The 18857-nt window shown below is 35.5% G+C and overlaps 1 protein-coding gene across 2 annotated transcripts in view; it reads right to left on the bottom strand.

Moving 5' to 3' along the window:
- Positions 1 to 4414: 4414 nt before the first annotated feature.
- LOC122255973 (TBC1 domain family member 25) overlaps positions 4415 to 18857 on the bottom strand; it is a 19394-nt gene continuing 4951 nt past the window's right edge. Inside the window, exons 5-10 of one of the 2 annotated variants that reach the window (XM_086550396.1) lie at positions 17121 to 17317; positions 16823 to 16964; positions 16181 to 16314; positions 14349 to 14586; positions 14056 to 14199; positions 4415 to 10391 (exon numbers count right to left, since the gene is read on the bottom strand). In XM_086550396.1, coding sequence (XP_086406522.1) covers positions 9300 to 10391; positions 14056 to 14199; positions 14349 to 14586; positions 16181 to 16314; positions 16823 to 16964; positions 17121 to 17317 — 1947 coding nt within the window. In that variant the 3' untranslated portion in view covers positions 4415 to 9299. The remainder of the gene's footprint in view (positions 10392 to 14055; positions 14200 to 14348; positions 14587 to 16180; positions 16315 to 16822; positions 16965 to 17120; positions 17318 to 18857) is intronic. The other variant, XM_086550397.1, reaches the window with a different exon arrangement.

The raw sequence follows: 18857 nt of genomic DNA, 5'->3' as shown, positions 1-18857 counted from the left end.
TAGCACAGACTAGCCCAAACAATATTTTTCCATAAATATATCATAAAATGTGAGTTTAGGCTGACTTTGGAATCCTGTAGCTCTGGAGCAATGTTACAGCCGTAATACTTCACGACTGTGTGCACGCTTCAACTGTGAGCAGATCCCGATGTCGCATCATTTACGCATTGACACCCACATCTTAGGCTTAATCGGTGACATGTATGTCTTGACACCCGTACGCAATGGGTTAAGCAAACTTTAAAGGTACCAAAGGTCCAAGCAGACTATATACCTCTGTATATTATCTATACATATGCATCTTATTTATCAGGCCCAAATCCTTGGAAATAATACAATACTAGTAACTGTAGAAGAGAATGGAAGCCATAGAAATTTCCTTACAAGCCAAAAAACAAATGAGCCAAATGCTGTAACAACGTCACCACTACTGGACCTCAGACCCACAGTTTGCAGTTGCTGCTGTTGAATTCACATGGTTCCAGTTTTATACCAGAATGCTAACCTTAAATAAAGAGTACTGGTATACAAATGGAACTTGTCATTAAGTTATTTAGTGACACCAAAAACAAAAAAAAAGTCATTGAAGATTAAGACTCCACAACAATGCCCTACTTTGGTCAGCTAAGATAAACACACCAGGAGGGAATTGTTCTTGGTTGTAATAAGTCATGCCTCAGATTATGGCATTAATATATAACTTCAACAGAGATGGAGACTAAGTGAGCGGTATCCAGGGACTATGATGGTCCCTGGACACTAAATATATGCTAAGCAATAGATTTCTGGAAAAATGTCATAAGCAGGAAGTAGTTCATAGTACCCATAGTCATGCTCATACATGATATGGCATCTCTGAGTGAAGGACAAGTGTTGGTAATGATAGTAAGCCATTGCTCCCATTCACTACCTGAAAAGGTAAAAGTAATACCAGGTGACAATGAAGACACTTTTCAAGTAAACTACAGTAAACTACACTGAATGTAAAATCTTTTCAGCAGGTTCTCCATCATCATACAAGCCATTTGCAAATACTGCTAAAACAGACGAGAGAGGAAAGCATAAATAGCAGTTTACGTAAGCTTGTCAAGGATAGTTCTTAGCTCAATAACCAGCTAAAGCTATCAACCACAATGCATTTTTTTTTATGTAGCAATGAGGTTCGAGATATGGTCATATTCACATAAAGGAAGAGATGATCTGACAATTACACCAGGAGTGGGAATGACAAAATGGAAATATGGAACAAGCTTGGTGAAATAAAATCAATGAAGTTATAAGATTTTGTCAATACCTGAAATCCAAAAGAATGATAGAACTCAGGGACTCCAAGCCACAACTAGCTTTTTAGAACAGCCTGCTGTGAAACTTATATTGTATAACCTTTAGACCCTTCTCTCTCACCTGGCACTATATGAGAACTACATCCATAGAGAGAGTCTGGCCTCACAGTATTGACTTTAGTTGTTCATAGTTCCATTATAGTACATGTTAACCCATTGTAGTTAACATGCCTAATGACCTAACTAGCTATTTTTCCATAAATCCATCATAAAATGCAGATTCAGGCTGACTTAGGAACCCTGTTGCTCAGGAGCTAGCATCATTACAGCCATAAGACTTGATGACTGCATGCTTCAACTGTGAACAGATCCCGATGTCGCGTCATGTATGCATTGACACCCGTCTTTTAGGCCTAATTTGTGCCAACATGTATGTCATGACACTCATACAGAATGGGTTAACCATTTTTGAAGAATATGCTTGAAATTGTTTATATTTTCCCTACAATATTGTATGACTGAAAGAGTCATACTCATATTTTTATGATGATATGAATAACCTAAATATATCAATTTAAAGTTACGCCCTCTATATCTTCCCCAGTAGCCTCCTATATAGACTTGCATCTCAATCATCACTAGAATCAACTAGTCCATTACCCATTCCCACAGAAATTCAGTACAGACTCACAAATATCCTTCCCTCTACGTAACCAACTCACTCACTCTCTCTGACTAGATATAATTTTTAAGGAAAACTTTTTGTAGACCAGCTCCAACTTTACATGTTTTATGTGCTAAGGAAAAAAATACAAACTCACACCCTTCCCATTTTATTGTGCTATAAATCAAAAGTCAAAAGAAAATATTTTTCCAGTACCTGATATGAAATAAATCAAGTCCTATAATATGGACTGTATAATATGCTTAACCCTTTTCACACTTACAGAAAATGCTTTAATAAAAAGTTGAAAGGGAGAGTATACTTTAGTTCAAAATAAATATATTGATGACACAACTCAAAAAAATCATGTGAAAAAAACTTCTAGAATTATTTACATATAGTTGTAGTATATAATATTCACAAATATACAAATAAAAACATATAAACAAATTTGGCTGAAACATAATCATCATGATTTTGAAAACCGTACAAACTCCAAACACGGGTATAGAATTCAATTAATATTTACTTCAATAAATCAAACAACTTCTTCTCAATAGCACTGGGCAGACAGTCTTTATGAAATCAAGTCAAATGTCGTAAGGAAAAGGCAGTCTCCTCAGTACACACCAATCACTTCCATCCAATACAAAGTTACAAGACAGGCTTACCACTATCATGATTGTCTGTCCTCATTGGATTTTATATCATGTATTAGAGCTCTTCAATGTCATGTTTTTTTGCTTTTTTTGCCTATAAAGGACATAGAATAGAAGGCCACATTCATTTATTTGCACTTCTCTAGTTTTGAAGGATATAAATAAAGTGTAAAAGTGCAACTTTACAGAATTGTAAAAGCAGGAGTAATTTCCCCTTAATACACCAAGAAATGGTACACCATGGTACTGATTTGTATAACCTTAAATGTGCAAATGAGGTTTGATTATTAAGCCACGTGTTTTTCTATAAAACTTGAAAAGTGCTTGTGCAAATTCTTTTCAAAAACAAGTCTACTAGATCCTAATATTAGACAATAATTTCAGCATCTTTGAGGAGTACATCACTTTATGATGTTCAATATTTCTTAACTACAGTGATCTGAAGTGTAGAACATCCTATTTGCTTATTTTCTAATTGTAAGAAAACACAGTATCACTAATTTTCTGTACTTTTCTCCTCTAGACTAGCTTCCAAAATGCAACTCTAGTTTCATATTAGTTACAGTCTATGTAATGAGCAGCACATCGAGTAAATGCATAAGATCTTTTTTTTACAGTAACATCATTTAATTAACTGTGTGGTATGTTCAAGTAAATCACATAGAATAGGGCAGTTCCATTTGGGGATTTCACAAAAACCACTGCATTAACACTGACTATCAGTAGCTATGTCAAACTATAAAGGTTCAAGCATACTACCAAGTTGTAGACAATTACTCTTGCCACTAACATCCAAATATAGCAGGCTTAATGCCAAGAAGCAAAGGCTAAGGAAGACTATTTATTCAATGTGTGGTCACAGTATCCCAATGCTTCTTTTCCCAGTATTAGTAAGGATGCTAAACAGTTTGATTCTGTGAAGTTTATAGCTTCAGTAAATATCATAAAGATCATTCATAAATTATAGATTTCCTGAAAATGAAAAGCTATTAGAAGTATTACAAATGTACACAATATGTATATGTATGTGTGTGAGAGAGAGAGAGAGAGAGAGAGAGAGAGAGAGAGTGAGAGTGAGAGTGAGAGTGAGAGTGAGAGTGAGAGTGAGAGTGAGAGTGAGAGTGAGAGTGAGAGTGAGAGTGAGAGTGAGAGTGAGAGTGAGAGTGAGAGTGAGAGTGAGAGTGTGAGTGTGAGTGTGAGTGAGTGTCTGTCTGTCTGTCTGTCTGTCTGTCTGTCTGTCTGTCTGTCTGTCTGTCTGTCTGTCTGTCTGTCTGTCTGTCTGTCTGTCTGTCTGTCTGTCTGTCTGTCTGTCTGTCTGTCTGTCTGTCTGTCTGTCTGTCTGTCTGTCTGTCTGTCTGTGTCGGTGTGTGGGTGTGAATGTGGCTGTGCATGTGCAAGTGTTGTACATGTATATGTGCATGTGCATATGTTGTGCACATCTGGTGTAAATCTACATGGGTACAAGTTTACATGTACTTGTGTGTTCATGTTTTTGTGTATTTGCATGTGTTTCATACTCTAATCTTCAACTTGGTGCAGCTGTTTTTGATTAAGTTTGAAAAATCTTAAAATGATAGTGGAAAATAAGCATTACATCTTCTTTTCTCTGGAAAAGTGCAAGTTATAATAGCCATGAATCATCCTTCAAAGTTCATCTTCATTATTTTTTTCTATAAACTTTATAATATAAACAAATATGTAAATAAATGTAACTATGGCAATGAAAAATTAAGCTGAGTAGTTTAGCACTTATTCTGTAACAAGAACTCTCTCTACAGTAGAGGAAGCACTTTTATGGAATTTCATAAACATGACCTGTTTTATTGATAATCTCTAGAACTTACACATTAGTTTATCTTTAAAACAGATGAATGTAATATCACAGACCATGTCTAACTTTCATTTCATTTTCAGCTTCTATTAATATTTGTTATTCTTCTCTGAGGGCCAAATACAAGGTAAGAGTCTAGCCTACATTTTTCACAATAAAATACTTACTCATTTATCATAGTCTTACAAAAACATGGTCATCATGGGGAAAAGGACGCATTATCATCCTCATAAATTCAACAAATCTATATTATCCTACTAATGGTGGTTTCATTCTTCTGTTGTACAATATTGCTTTGATTTCTGGAGTGTTCTTAATGGAAAAAAAATATATAAACAATGATATGAGTGATCAACCAAATGCGTTATCTCTGTCTACATATGTGAAATACATTGATCCACCAATAGCACAAAGTCAGTCACAAAGTTGAAAATATATAGATAAACTATAGTAATAAGTGACTGCACTTAATGATCAGGCATTTTCTCATGGACACAGTAAGTAAGTCCAAATGGTTTAGAAACCTAATATGAATGCCTACAAACAAATGGAAGGAATTGCATGTCATCACATATTAGCCTGTACAATAAAATAACACTGCTAGACCCAACAGTAAACAAATAAATGCTATCATAATAATTTTCATCTCTTTTGTTAACACACTTTCATTTCAACTTAATAGCCATTGAACTACCTGGAAACAAAATCTAAGACACTAGAATTTCACACAAAAAAAAGACCAAGAAAATTAAACCAATTTTTCAATTAAAACATCAATGTTGCAGTGAATGGTGTTTTTTTTCCCTCTCAAAATAAAAATGCATTTTCAAAATAAAATTTTTGAAAGCATTTTATTATATGTAACTACCTGCAAGTAAAATATAGATAAACAATTAAAAAATGCTAGCCATCTGTTGGAACAGGATATTTGTCCTTTATGCAATGATAAAAATGCACTAATCAAATATCCAAAATATTTCCACTGATGATATAAATATTATTAGGACCAATAAACTGGTTAATGAAAAAAATGGAATGATATCCTCAGACACATATTTTGTGATTTTATCGTGCGTCATGTGAACAGGTTTGATTTGGTCATGAAATCACAAAAACTATAAGGAAAAGTAAGGGGTGGATACAATAACCTTGTTAATACTCAATTTAAAATAGCAGTAAAAAGAAAAGCTGAAGAGCTACTTTGATTAATATATAGACAAAAAGATATAAAGTTAATTTCTTCACCTAAATACCTTTGGATACCAAACAAGTATAGATTCCTCTATTCCCTATAAGTGAAGTAAAGACCAATGTGATATTTTATATTGGTCTTTCATGACTTGTTCTTTAGCACCCTTATAATAAAATTGAAAATTATTATAAAAACTATGAGATCTCCTATGGTTAGACTTTTTATCAGGAACCAAGTATGGAGAAGGGTAATATAGAAACAAAATACTGAAAAGTTTCCCTGACCCATTTAAGACAAAATATTATTTTTCCCTAAACTTTAAGAAAAGCCTGACTAGAGATATTTGTTTAAAGCCCAATTCAACTAACTTGCCTTCCTATGTATCTGGTTGCAATCATCAATCACATGAAATGGTAATCCTAGTAGATATTCTGTTTAAATTATGTATGTGTACATTTTCTGAATAATAATATACATATGAATAATATGCATAAATAGAGAAATTTCAACCAAATACTTTCACACTGATTAAAACTTTTTTCTTAAAACTGTCAAAAGCATTTGGCTAAAAAACACCTACATTTCAAATTGTATTCAATGCGTTACTTTTGTAAAGATATTCAAATGACAGCAACTATGTTGTTATATGTTATTCCAGTGATTCTATGGCTGCTAAAACAACAGGTTTACAATATTCAATCACTTAGCAAAGAATACCCCATGCAAGAAGACATTTCAGTGACTAGCTGTACACATGATCTAATGAAACACAGCCACTAATCTTCAATACAAATTTCTAATAATTTCACTAAATCTTTTATATTCAATTTCCCCTCATTAGAAAAATAAATAATACCTCTTGATGCAATTCATACAGTTAAGAATAGTATTCTTGCATGAAAATAATATCTGTTACCGAGTTTTATTGTGAAATAATTTTCTGGGGTACTAGTTTCGGAGAAAAACTTGTAGACTGATAGATAACCAGATAACAAAAGTAAAATAAGCCCATGGTTATAATTCAAATTCTGATTTCATTCTGGAAATTGTATAACTCTTGTTTATCAATTTAACCTCCCACCTGATAATATGCAACTCCTTGATATTTAATATTCATCTCTGAAGTTTAAATTGTATATGGAAAAAAATCTTTGTTTTATTTCATTATATAAAAGTGCTAATTTCTCACACAGCTGAGAGGAAATATTCCCTGAAGGATTACAAATAATCTTCTAAAAATTTAATACAAAATCAAAAACTCATGGAAAAGTAAAATAAAACAAATGTATAAAAATTATACCTATACAATAATACATTTAATTACTGCATCAAGACTGTTAATGTCCCCACCCTTGGACAAACTCAAAACTGGTTACTACCCAACAAAACCAGTGAAAGTGATTTTCAAGAGTAACAATAAAATCAAAGGTTTCAGCAGAGCAACAGTTCAAGACTTACCTATAATTTAACAGTCGAGTCATCTGGAGATAGGTTTGCTTGGTACTGGGGCACAGCCTTCTAGGTCTAGCCTTTGTAAAGCAATATACAAGATGACATCCACGAACACTAATCAAAAATAGTCTTGTGTTGCAGAGAAAACAGAACAAGGTTTTTAAAAGATAAGGACTATCATCTTTGAAATACAAATATCCTATTTGTTTATAGTATCTTGAATAAGGTGTTGACTAGTAATCTTGGTGTGGCATCCGAGTGCTGTCATAATTTGATGTTAGCACTACCCCCCCTGCCATCATTAAAACCAAATTGATGATAAAAAAAGAAATGGTGAGGTAGGCAAATATAGCACCAAAAATAAGTCAACTGCGAATACTAGAAGTTTCCATTTTGTCACAAGATGAGAGAAATCTGCAAGACCTAAAAAGATGATAATATTCTCATTCTTGGCAATATGTGTTCTTCCTAATACCCTGACTAGTATGTGTGTGTATTTTGTATGCAATTACTTTAGTATCATAACAAAATACAGAATATATCGGAACAGTTGGGTCAGTACAAAAATGCATCCACATTTCCATACAAGTTCTCTAAAATATAATAAAAAAATCTTTTAACTTTACACCAGTTGTTTCATGGAATAAAAAACTGTAATTGTGAGTTTCCAAGGGGGAAAAATCTTCCATACTCTAATTCTTCTAGCTGATAAAATGCTATCCTCGTATAAATTTATTTCAAGTGTTTAAAAGACATCAATTTATGGGACCCATCAATCCCCATATGAAGCCTAAGAGTATAATTCTCATAAAATTATATCCTTCTTTAATTTTTGGATTTTCCAGTCTCTGGAGCTGAAACTGTTAGAGATTACAGATCAATCATAAAAGTGAAAGCTGTACAGTGAACATCAAACACTCATATATTCCTCATTCAAACCTCAAATATCTCATGTTTCAAATTATCACATTTTGTTAAATGCTGCTAAGGCACCTTTAACTGAAAATATAAAAGCATGAAGGGGTTTGAACTTCAATGCCTCAATAACCATACTCAATGCTCCTGGGGGAAAAAATAGCATCTGCTTGAACCAAGACATGCATATTCCTTAAACCTAAAAAGTTTGGGCTTTGGAATGATATGATCAAGGACAGTCAGCCTACTCGCCTGTATACATGTAACATTTTTTTTTTGCTGAACATATGGTCTATACCTAAGTGATTTTGAATATAAATGGTTGTGTAAACTCTATTTAAAACTTTTAGTTTGTCTTCCCCTTGTTTTGCTCTCTGTAACATTTATCACTAGTCTCACTAAAACCATTCTTATATAGCCAAAGGCTTCAAAGAGACTATATCATTATTTATTTCATAAATGGTGGTAGACATTTAAAAAGAGGTCTGCAATATCAAGCCCTGCATAGATTAAATGCAAGAAATGTGAATATACAGGCTTAGCTCTGAGTCTGAATTTGTTTACTCATTAAACAAAGGACTCCTACTCTAGTCACAACACACTCCTCAAACAAACAAAACAAACAAACAAAAATCCTCTCCACACTACCACTGCACTAAAGAGTAAAACAGTCATTAACTACATACCTGATAATCATATTTACATTATTACACAATAAAGGAAGTTAAATTAATGAAAAGAACTAGTACTAAAATATTTCCAAAAACGAAATACACAATAAAATATTAAATACCAGAAATCTGTGCTCATATAATGTGATGCATATGATTAAATGTTCAAAGATGATTCAGAGTATGAAAAAATATTAATTAATTCAAGTTATGATAAATGCCATAAAAAGAACCATAATTATTTTGTATTGCATTCAATACTAAACACCTGAAAAATTTGTTATGTAAATAGTCACCGAAGGGAAACCTTGAGGGTTCCTGAGAGTTGAGAATTAGGCTGGAGTCTACAACAAAAATAATCTAGTTCTATACCAAATGATGTGGATACTTCTGAGGGCTGTAGGGAGCACACCGATTAGGTACTGATACCAATTCTAGGGAAACATATATTCTGTGATACTAAATATTTACAAAATTGCTTACACTACTGTATTTGAACATTTTTTTTCTTCCTATGCACATAATGCAACATCTTACTGTAGGCAAAAGCAATTGAATTAGGTCTTATCTCTCAAGGCTTGGAGGAATGTGAACAAATGCTTTAACAATTTCAAAAAATCTACAAGGGAACTTTAACAAGACTGGTCACCTACAGATTCTGGAGGAGTATTCTTAGAGCGTGCTTTGGAGAAATCTAATTTAAGGTATGTCTCAAACATACGGCGCGCCTGAGCTAGCACCTTATTCACATTGTGTTGTCGAACCATCTTGTCAAAATGCATTGCCAATTCATTATGGTCCATATTATTTTGCATGATGTGCTCACGGTGCTGCAAGAGAAGTGTTAGGCACAGGAACATGAGGAAAGGATTACCACCACCAAAATCCTCAGGGGGCGGCATTGTCGGCACATGATTCTCACCAGTGCTCATTGTTACTTGCCATCCGGTAACTTCTGTCACCTCTTCGCAAGAATTTACACTGATATTCATTGAAGTATCATTCTCCTCTGTCTTTTCTGGTGTCTGATGCTGACCGTTAGTTTTTGGTTTCAGCTGCTGTACCACAGACGGCTGTTCTTCCTGGCATATTATCTGTAATTGTTGATCAGTCTCTGGTGAGAGTGTAGCCACAGGATTCTGCCAGACATCAACTTCCCCACCGTCTGAGTAAACTGGGACACCAACATCAGCATCAGAATCTGAGAAACACCTTCTTGACTTATTGCTGGCTTTCATGTCTCCTGATATCAGCTTAGCTGTGTCACTCTTTTTTCTAGTGGGAGTATTCTTGGAGTCCTTGCTAGGTGAACCAGGATTACTCTCAGTATCTGAGTCTCTAGTTTTTGTTAGGAGCTGGAACTCCCTTAGATTTCTAATTTTCCTAACATTCCTTGTGGGACTATCTTCCGGAGACGTGTTTTCCTCTCTGATCCTATCAACATTAATGCCCGCCTCGCCACTAGGTATTCTTGTTCGTAGGTGAGATGTGTCAATGGGCTGAGACCATGTTCGACTAAGTCTCTTCCCACCTGCACTACCATCTGCACCATCACAGTCAACACTAGCCGCCCTTCTACTAAGTATGGCAGCAAGGCACTCGGCACTTCTGTTTGATACACATGATCTTTGACGTCTCAGGGCACATACATTGGCATAATGGTTCTGTCTCGGTGTTGGTGGTGGAACTGGGACCTCTGGTTCTTGAACAGGATTAAATAAAACCTGTAAATACAAAATATTCTGAATTAAGACTTCATTAAGATCAAGAATAAGAAAAGCAATAAAACCACTAAATATTATTAATATTCTTATATTACTTTTCTCTCTCTAAATATGTATAATATCAATCAATTAAAAAGTATCATAATTACCTACACTAACACTGTCATAAAAAATAGATCTCATTTTCTTTCGCTACACATTTTGTGACTATATTTTGTTTTGGTCAAAAATTTTAATTTACCTACATAATCATACAATACTTTCTGAATCAAAATCAACTATTACTATGTAAAATCAAAGTGTTAAGCTACTTATACAGCAGGACTATACCATAAGCTGAATTTGCTTGAATAGTTTATCACAAGATCGATCACAAAGTTAAAACTTCAACTGTTTTTGGCTTGTAGTATAACAAACCAATTCAATCATTAACCCAATGATGACGGTGTGTCACACCCATGTGACACGGCAAAGTGCCTGATGACGGGGCGACACACCAGTGTGACATTCCCGATGCAATATTGCATAGGCCCGGCATAGGGGGTTGCCACTTCTCGCCGGGCCCATTGGGATTGGGTTAAGCCATTGCATATGGGTGTCATAACATACATTACGCAGGAGCTCTGGCCTAATGACAGGTGTCATGACATACATGACGTTTGGGAATTTTGGATCACTTTGTTAATTCATTGTGCTATGAGTAATGCATGAGTTTCACTTAACATCCAAAACCTAAATGGCACCACTTTCTCTAGTACCAATAGGAGAGAGAGCTTTGAATGGCATCCTCCCACAGTCTCTAGGTAGAACTATTTTTATAGAGCAATGGCACATAGCAAGTTGCCAACCCTTTGCTCTAAAGTACCACAGATGAAGGATGTGCAGGCAGAACGAGAAGAGGAAGGTGACTTAAACCATACCCAATGTCTACAATGTGCCCCTGTGCCAGTAGGGATGCCTTTCACTGTGGCAACACAGTCATATGCACAAGTTTCCTTCCTCTTCATGTTATGTTCATTGTGGATGGTTTTATGTTTCGTATTTATTCATGACAGTACATAAAAACGAAAGTTGCTTTTTGTCCTCCCATAAAATAGCAATGTTGCTATCACACTGAGTATAAGGAAAATAATTATGACCCTAAACTGCAATTTTAGTCAACTGCAGCATTGATATAGCCTGTGATATGACAGATGTGTTTCTAAATACAGTAAAACAAAAATTATCAACACAAAAATGGCGCTATCTTTATAATGAGCGACTAAAAGAGAGTGGGAAAAGTCAAGGTATGTTGCATGAAGCTGCCTCACTCTGAAATAAAACCCATGGAATTTTGCAGGTTGAAATCACTATTCATAACTTTATTGCCTTTCTTCTTTTAACTATTTTTCAACTAATCACTATATTACTTTTATACTATAGTAGTATTCTCTTTAAAAACAACATCTTATTTGTTGCAATTTGTAGTAAGATAAAGTAATGCCATCATGATATGATTATAACCAGCACTACTGAATATTCATAAATCCTATTTACTGCTCTTCATTCGAGGGTGTACACACATACAACAGTCACAGACGTAGGTATAGTATGGGCCTCTTCAGGTCATGTGAACTTGTACAAACATAATTTTGGTAAAGGAGGGACTACATGGGTTTGATGACAGTGGACAACTGTTATGGTGATATAGGGTAAGTATAATGAGCCAAGAAGTAGTATTGCACAAGTAATTTTTTACTTTATTTTATTTCTTGGCCAAACACATTTGACTTAACAATAGTTTTTTCAACTCGGATCTTTTTATTCAACCAATCAAGAAGCAGAAATTACCATGATGTCATCAATATCATGTAGTTTTCTGTGATGTAATTTTTTAAACGTTATATCTCATTTTATGACATTCAAACACCTAAACTAAAGTAACAGAGTCCAAGAAATTATGTAAAACCATTATATCTGAGAACAATCTAGCGATCTATTTCTGACATTTCAGCACGTCACACTGCCCCGCCCGGGACTCAGCCAGAAAATGCACCATGTCTCAGGGCGTCACCCGGGTCCGACCATATTTTTCGACCCTGCGATAGCACATCAACCAGCACAAATAGATTAACCCATTCCCGATGGGACCAATCCAGCTTAAAAAGACCAAAATTCCGGGACTCTTGAACGCATAAGCCTAACGCGTTGGGATTCTCGGCCGCACTGGCCGCGACTCCTGCACGCCAGGCTGGACAAAATAACGCGTCCCCAGCGTGTGGCCCAAAAACCACTAGACGTGATATCTAGTCACCCGTCGTTAACGGGTTAAGCAGTGTTTAAAATCAACTTTCTTTGTGTTACAAATAAAGTACTGAATTTTCAGCTGATAAAAAAAAAATTATCATTTCACATTTATTTAATCCATTCGCGCCAGATGACATGCTGACACGTTTCGTGGTTTTTGGGTCAGTCGCCTGCGACGAGGTATTTGGTCAAGGCCAACGCTCGCACTGAGTGAGCAAACAGCCCAGGCTCGCGCTCGAGAATCTTATGCATTCAAAAACCTCGGCATTCTGACCATTCAGAGCCGGAATAGCCCCGGTGTGAATGACCTAACCCATTGCAGACGGGGCACCTAATAAGACTTAACTGGTCGTCAGGGGGGGCAGTCTACAACACTAGTGGCACCGGCTAAAAATTAGAGGGACAGGGGAGGGGTTTTCTCCTCCCTCTGGGTAGCCCAGACTAGCCCAAATAATATTTTTCCATAAATCCATCATAAAATGCGGGTTTAGGCTGACTTTGGAACCCTGTAGCTCTGGAGCTAACGCCATTACAGCCAAAATACTTAATAACTATGTGCATTTCAACTGAGAGCAGATCCCATTGTCACGTCATGTTCTCGTTGACTCACGTCGTTTAGGCTTAATCAGTGCAAACATATATGTCATGACACCCGTACACAATGGGTTAAGCTCCTTTTCAAGTTGCTGATTAATTTCTGGCATCTACTTTAATTAGTCATAACTCATTCATGCAGGGCCGATTATTTGCCCAACATTGCACACACAGCCTCCACATATGCCGCACTGTGCTTCTCGGAGAACTTTTCACCTGCCCAATTCTACAGGATGCTGAGAGGCGTTTTTTTTTTTCTTTTTCTTTTTTCTTTCTTTCTTTTTTTTTGAGAAGTCAATGACAATGTGTCTATACAAATGCAACTGCAATAAGTATATACATATGTAAAACATGTATTTGGAGGGAGAGATCATAATTTGATAGGACATTATCTAACCAGAGCGAAATATTTCCATGACATGATAGCAAGTCATTGTCAACTTTGAAAATGAAAATCAAAGATCTACTTTGATATTCATTATTGACCTCAAGCATAACCCTGATTTGGGGTCCTTAAGTTATGCAAAACTGCACAGAGAAAGGGCCTTTTTGCAAATGCCACTATATCGTTTATACATGTTCCATAGGAAGCCAAGGGGTCATGGAGAGGATGATCAGAAAACCCCCAGAAAAAGTATAAAATCACACCCTAATATTCCAAATAAGTGCCATGTTCAAACGTACATCTCTGTTTGTCAAGAAGCAATTTACAAACTACCATACTACTTCTCTTGAGACATGTCACACTACAAGGGTTAAGGAGATAAAAATTTTAAAAAATAACCTCATAAAGTGGAAGAGATTCTGCAGGTGGATCTGGGGGAAGGGAACTCCATAAAACCTCCAGCATGTGTAAAGCATCATCAAATGCAAACTCTCGCTTCAACTCCAGTAACAACCATCGATAGCAAAACAGCAAGTCATCAGCCTGCAATAAAATCACATCAATAGTAATCAATTATAATGGAACACTTTTCCACTGGAATGAATAACACAGTAAGACATATATATAGGCTTTTCTTGAATTTTATATAATTCACAGTAACATACTATTTTCAATGAGTATAGAGAACTAACCTGATGCAGCTGAAGGTATGTAAAATATTCCAAGTCATAGAAAATGAGAGCTTCTGTCAGATGCTGAAACTTCAGAGTCATGGCATCTCCATCTATGTGGAAATTGGAATGTACTCGGGCCATGAGAGCACAGAAACAAACATATGCCTGGGCTTCATCACGCATTGTGACTAAGAGTGGAGATGCTAAGTCACTCATCCCTTGACAATAACCAACAGAAGGATGGTTCAGAGCATACCTGAATGTGACAGAAAATCTTTTTTACTAACATTATTATCATTGTTAAATATGAAGTAACATAATTTAACTTTCCTCAAAGAAAAATTGCAACCATGAATATGGCAAAACATACTTTATTTTTTAAATACCTTTCATATTAGAAATAAAATATTCATGAATTAATGCAACACTGGAGTAACTATTTACACATCTTAGCTTGCTTATCCTATTAATCATTTGATTTTCAAAAATAATAAAAAAAAAGACTAATACTAGCACTGACTTATAACAAAGTATCAAATCTATAGACCCATTATTAAAATGAAAAAAAGTTTGGCATAGCTTGTTCATTTTCATATACATAGTTTAAAGTATATCTTCACTATGAACTTAATCAGAACACAATAAAAGATCCTACATTATCTAAAAGAATGAACACAACATATTAATTAATCTACAAGAAATTATGTACTTAATTCACTCACCACTTGACACAAAAATAGAAACAAGAATTTAAGCCAGATAAAATTTCTATATATACATGATTTTGATTTCTGATTAACCATTCCCTATAATCTTGCATTTGTAACCAGTGTCTTACAATTAAATGATCAACTAAATAAGTATTTCATCTAAATAGCTGGTGAAGATACAATAATTCATAATGTATAACCATCCCAAGAAAATATTGTGATTTTAATGAATTATCAAAGCACTGATTCATTCAGTATCATGAAGAGATGTGACTACTGTTTGGCCTTTTTCCTGTTTCTGTGATAAAAGAATCATAAGAAGAAATACTAACACTGCAAAAATAGCAAAGCTGTTGAGGGTTTGGATATACTAACAAATTAACAAAAGTGAAATGGCTGCTAATTGTATCATTGTATGCGAGATGATTTAAAAGTTGGTAGTATATGGCTGGTGTACAAATGAATTTCAAGCAAGCAAAGGCTGCATCAATTCTACACAATAGTTTGATGTGTTTGATGTTAAACTAAAGTGTGAGGTTTAGTTTTTATTTGAAGGTAATAAGTAAAAGAGATAAGTATGGTATACGAATATTAGCCAGGATCATATCCACTGCATTTTGGCAAAGATCAGCCACATTGGATTTCTCAAAGTGGACGACTAAATCAGAATGAACAACTCTATCTTCACAAAGGGGGAGGATAAAAAGAACATTATTCTCTAGTAATAAGTTTCTCTAACAAAATTCAGGAAGATTTTCCTTTCAAGACATTCGTCAACTACCATTCTGAATTCATAGATTTTCAACATTTTTTAATTGCTTTAATCAAGAAACATTCATATTTTTTTCTCACTAGGAGGTCTACTGTAGGCCTTAATGTACAGAATCCATATTCAGGGTCTGATGCTTTTAAACAACAGATGGAGCAAATAATAGTTACAATTACTTTCAAGACAGTAAGAATCTTTTGAATGTAGAAGCAAATCCCTGGCCAAATAATTTCACACATCTGAATCGCTTACGAAATTCTTTCTTAACAAAACACATGAAATGGGATCATGCTCTCTGTTTCATATATATGCAACGCTAAGCTTGAAAGATGCATTAAATCTAGGAAGTCATATTATGCTCTTAGACTTACGTGGTTAAAATATTATAGAGAGATTGCACATTGCTGTTGTCATCAGGTCCACTGAAGTAAGTGTGGTGACGGTCAGTGCGCAAGACGTCCTTACGAACCATATTGGTGACATACTTCACTTCCTCACTTATCTGCTGTATTGAAAGCACATGCTCAAAACTTGTTCATGCACTTCCTACAAACTTAACTTACATTAATTTAAGTTCAAAACAACTCCAAAAAATCTTCACAAGATCATTTTTTTCTCTTGAACCTTACAAACAAATCCTGTATGAAAGGATACCAAATTCTTTCAAGTTGTATGCAGGAAAGAGAAATATGTGCACATGTTAGTTAATTACTGCCATACACTTTAAAAGCAATGCCACTGATGTTTCACCAAAGTATCTTAAGAACAGCAACCGAAGATTATATAGTGTCACTTCTTTATGGTCAGCATAAACAGCAAGCATTCTGATGATCTACCAGGACCAGTGTATAATACTAAGCATGTAATTCAAAACAGCACACAGAGTCTGATATTCTTAGCACATTGTTGATATTATTGCCTCACAGTTTCTCTAACAAAGCTACACTCTTGAGAAATGCATGGCAAAAAGCAGAAGTGCACAAAAAGTAAAACAGAGAGAACAAAATCCAAACCTTTTCCTCATTTTTCATATGCTCCTGCCAGACATTTTTGAGGCTTTCATACTCCTGAGTCTTCTTTTTCATGTAGTCCAGTCTTTCACGCCCAGTAAGGCCTTCAGGATATACATTTAAAAGGTGTTTCCATACCACTTTTCTGTTAAAGAGAAACATGTAAGTGAGCAAAGAGAAGTAAAAATAATAACAATCTATCACACAATCCCTATAAAAAAAAATTAGCAAAACTAGAAACACATGAGTCATCCAACAGATATTTGAAAAAAATCCATAGTAAATGTTATCAACCACCTACCTTAGTGAAGGTTCCAAGCCACCAAGGTAAACACACAATCTCAATTCTTTTGGTTGAGACAACTGACCCACCCGATTCAGCATATTCTGGAATTCACTATCAGTCAGGGGAGGCCTCGGTGGTCTCAAGGAAGCTTCATCACCAGCCTCGTCATTCCAGTTTAAGGCTTTCTGTACTATAGATAATGTCTTCTCCATCTGTCAAAACAGAAGACAAATCATAAAAAAATAAGATTTCCTTATTGCAAAAATGACACAAATATACATGAATATCTTATACTCCAATATTCAGGATGGGTTAATCTTGAAACAAGACTGCACAAAGATAAAGAGACAATATAAATTGGAATTTAACAAATCATTTACTATAAGTAAAGCCCACAGTTGGTTGTCCAAAGCTTATATACACACCTCCAGCAGTCATGTCCCAACACTCTTGTCCAAATTGTAACAACGTGGGAATTTTGGTGTAAAAAATAAATAAAGATTCTGGAGATTCATAACTTATCAATGAAGTTTTGATGTGTAATGGCATGATTGCATTAATCCCTTCCTGATAGACCATTTCGGCTTAAAAAGACCGAAATTCCGGGACTCTTGAACGCATAAGCCTAACGCGTCAGGATTCTCGGCCGCCCCGGCTCCTCCCGCGTGCCGGGCTGGACAAACTAACGCATCCCCGGCGTGTGGTCCAAAAACCATGAGACGTGATATCTAGTCACCCATCGCTAATGAGTTAAGGTGTGTATCAGTTTGCAATGAATTTGTACCTGCAAGTTGCAATATATATCTTACATAAAGTAATCCCTATAAACTGCAAACTGATAGACTGTGGCTTTAACAAGTGACCAGAAAAAGGGATCCCCAGAGGGTTGAAGCCAGTTTTGACTAGGGAATAATATAATAGGCAAGGTTATAGTAAAGTTTAGGTATAGAGTTAGGGTTGAACACACAAAATACCCTGGAGACATGGAATATCCACTGGAACCATGTGCACAATGTTGGTTAGCTTTCAAAATTGTATGACTGAAACATGCCTAAGGCTTTTTCTATTAATAATTTTAAATATGAATCTTGGTTTCAAGGTTTTGTATAAAATGGCAAATCTTGGCTTGGGTATTTATTTATTTTATTTACTTGGCTCTGACAATTCATTTCTCCACTCTCCCTCAGTTTTCCATCTTGCTAATATTTTCATAAAATCCAGATTTTCAGGAGTGCCTTAAGCTCATTGCTTGGATTATGACAGAGTCCTCAGTTCAAGAAATAACTCATTGCAGATAGGTGTCATGGCATACATGACAGTCCATATTAGGCCTAAAAGATGGGTATCATTGTATAAAGGATGTGACATCAGAAACTGTTCACATTAAAGCATGCTCACAGTCATAAAGTTTTATGACTGTGATTCAGAGCAAAACCTTTACAAAGTCACATTCTTTGGGCAGGTCTGTGCTACCAGGAGAGCAGAGAAAATATTTTCCTTGCCTCTCTAATTTCTGGCTAGTGCCCACATCAAAAATATCGCATCCTGACAGCTAACTGCTTAACCCATTCACGCCGGGGCGATTCCGGCTTTATATGGTTGTAATGCCGGGGTTTTCAAACGCATAAGCCTAACGCCTCGAGACTCTCAGGTGCACAAGCCACGACCCTGGGCTGCCTGCTCACTCACCCTGAGCGCCAGCCTTGCCCAGATATCTCGTCACAGGCGTCTTACGCAAAAAACGCAAAACGT

This window comes from Penaeus japonicus, unplaced genomic scaffold, assembly GCF_977035675.1.
Source record: "Penaeus japonicus unplaced genomic scaffold, GWHDUDI00000001_assembly GWHDUDI00000023, whole genome shotgun sequence".
Classification (NCBI taxonomy): domain Eukaryota; kingdom Metazoa; phylum Arthropoda; class Malacostraca; order Decapoda; family Penaeidae; genus Penaeus; species Penaeus japonicus.
The sequence above is the reverse complement of the archived record's forward strand: the minus strand, read 5'-3'. Positions and strand labels throughout refer to the sequence as shown.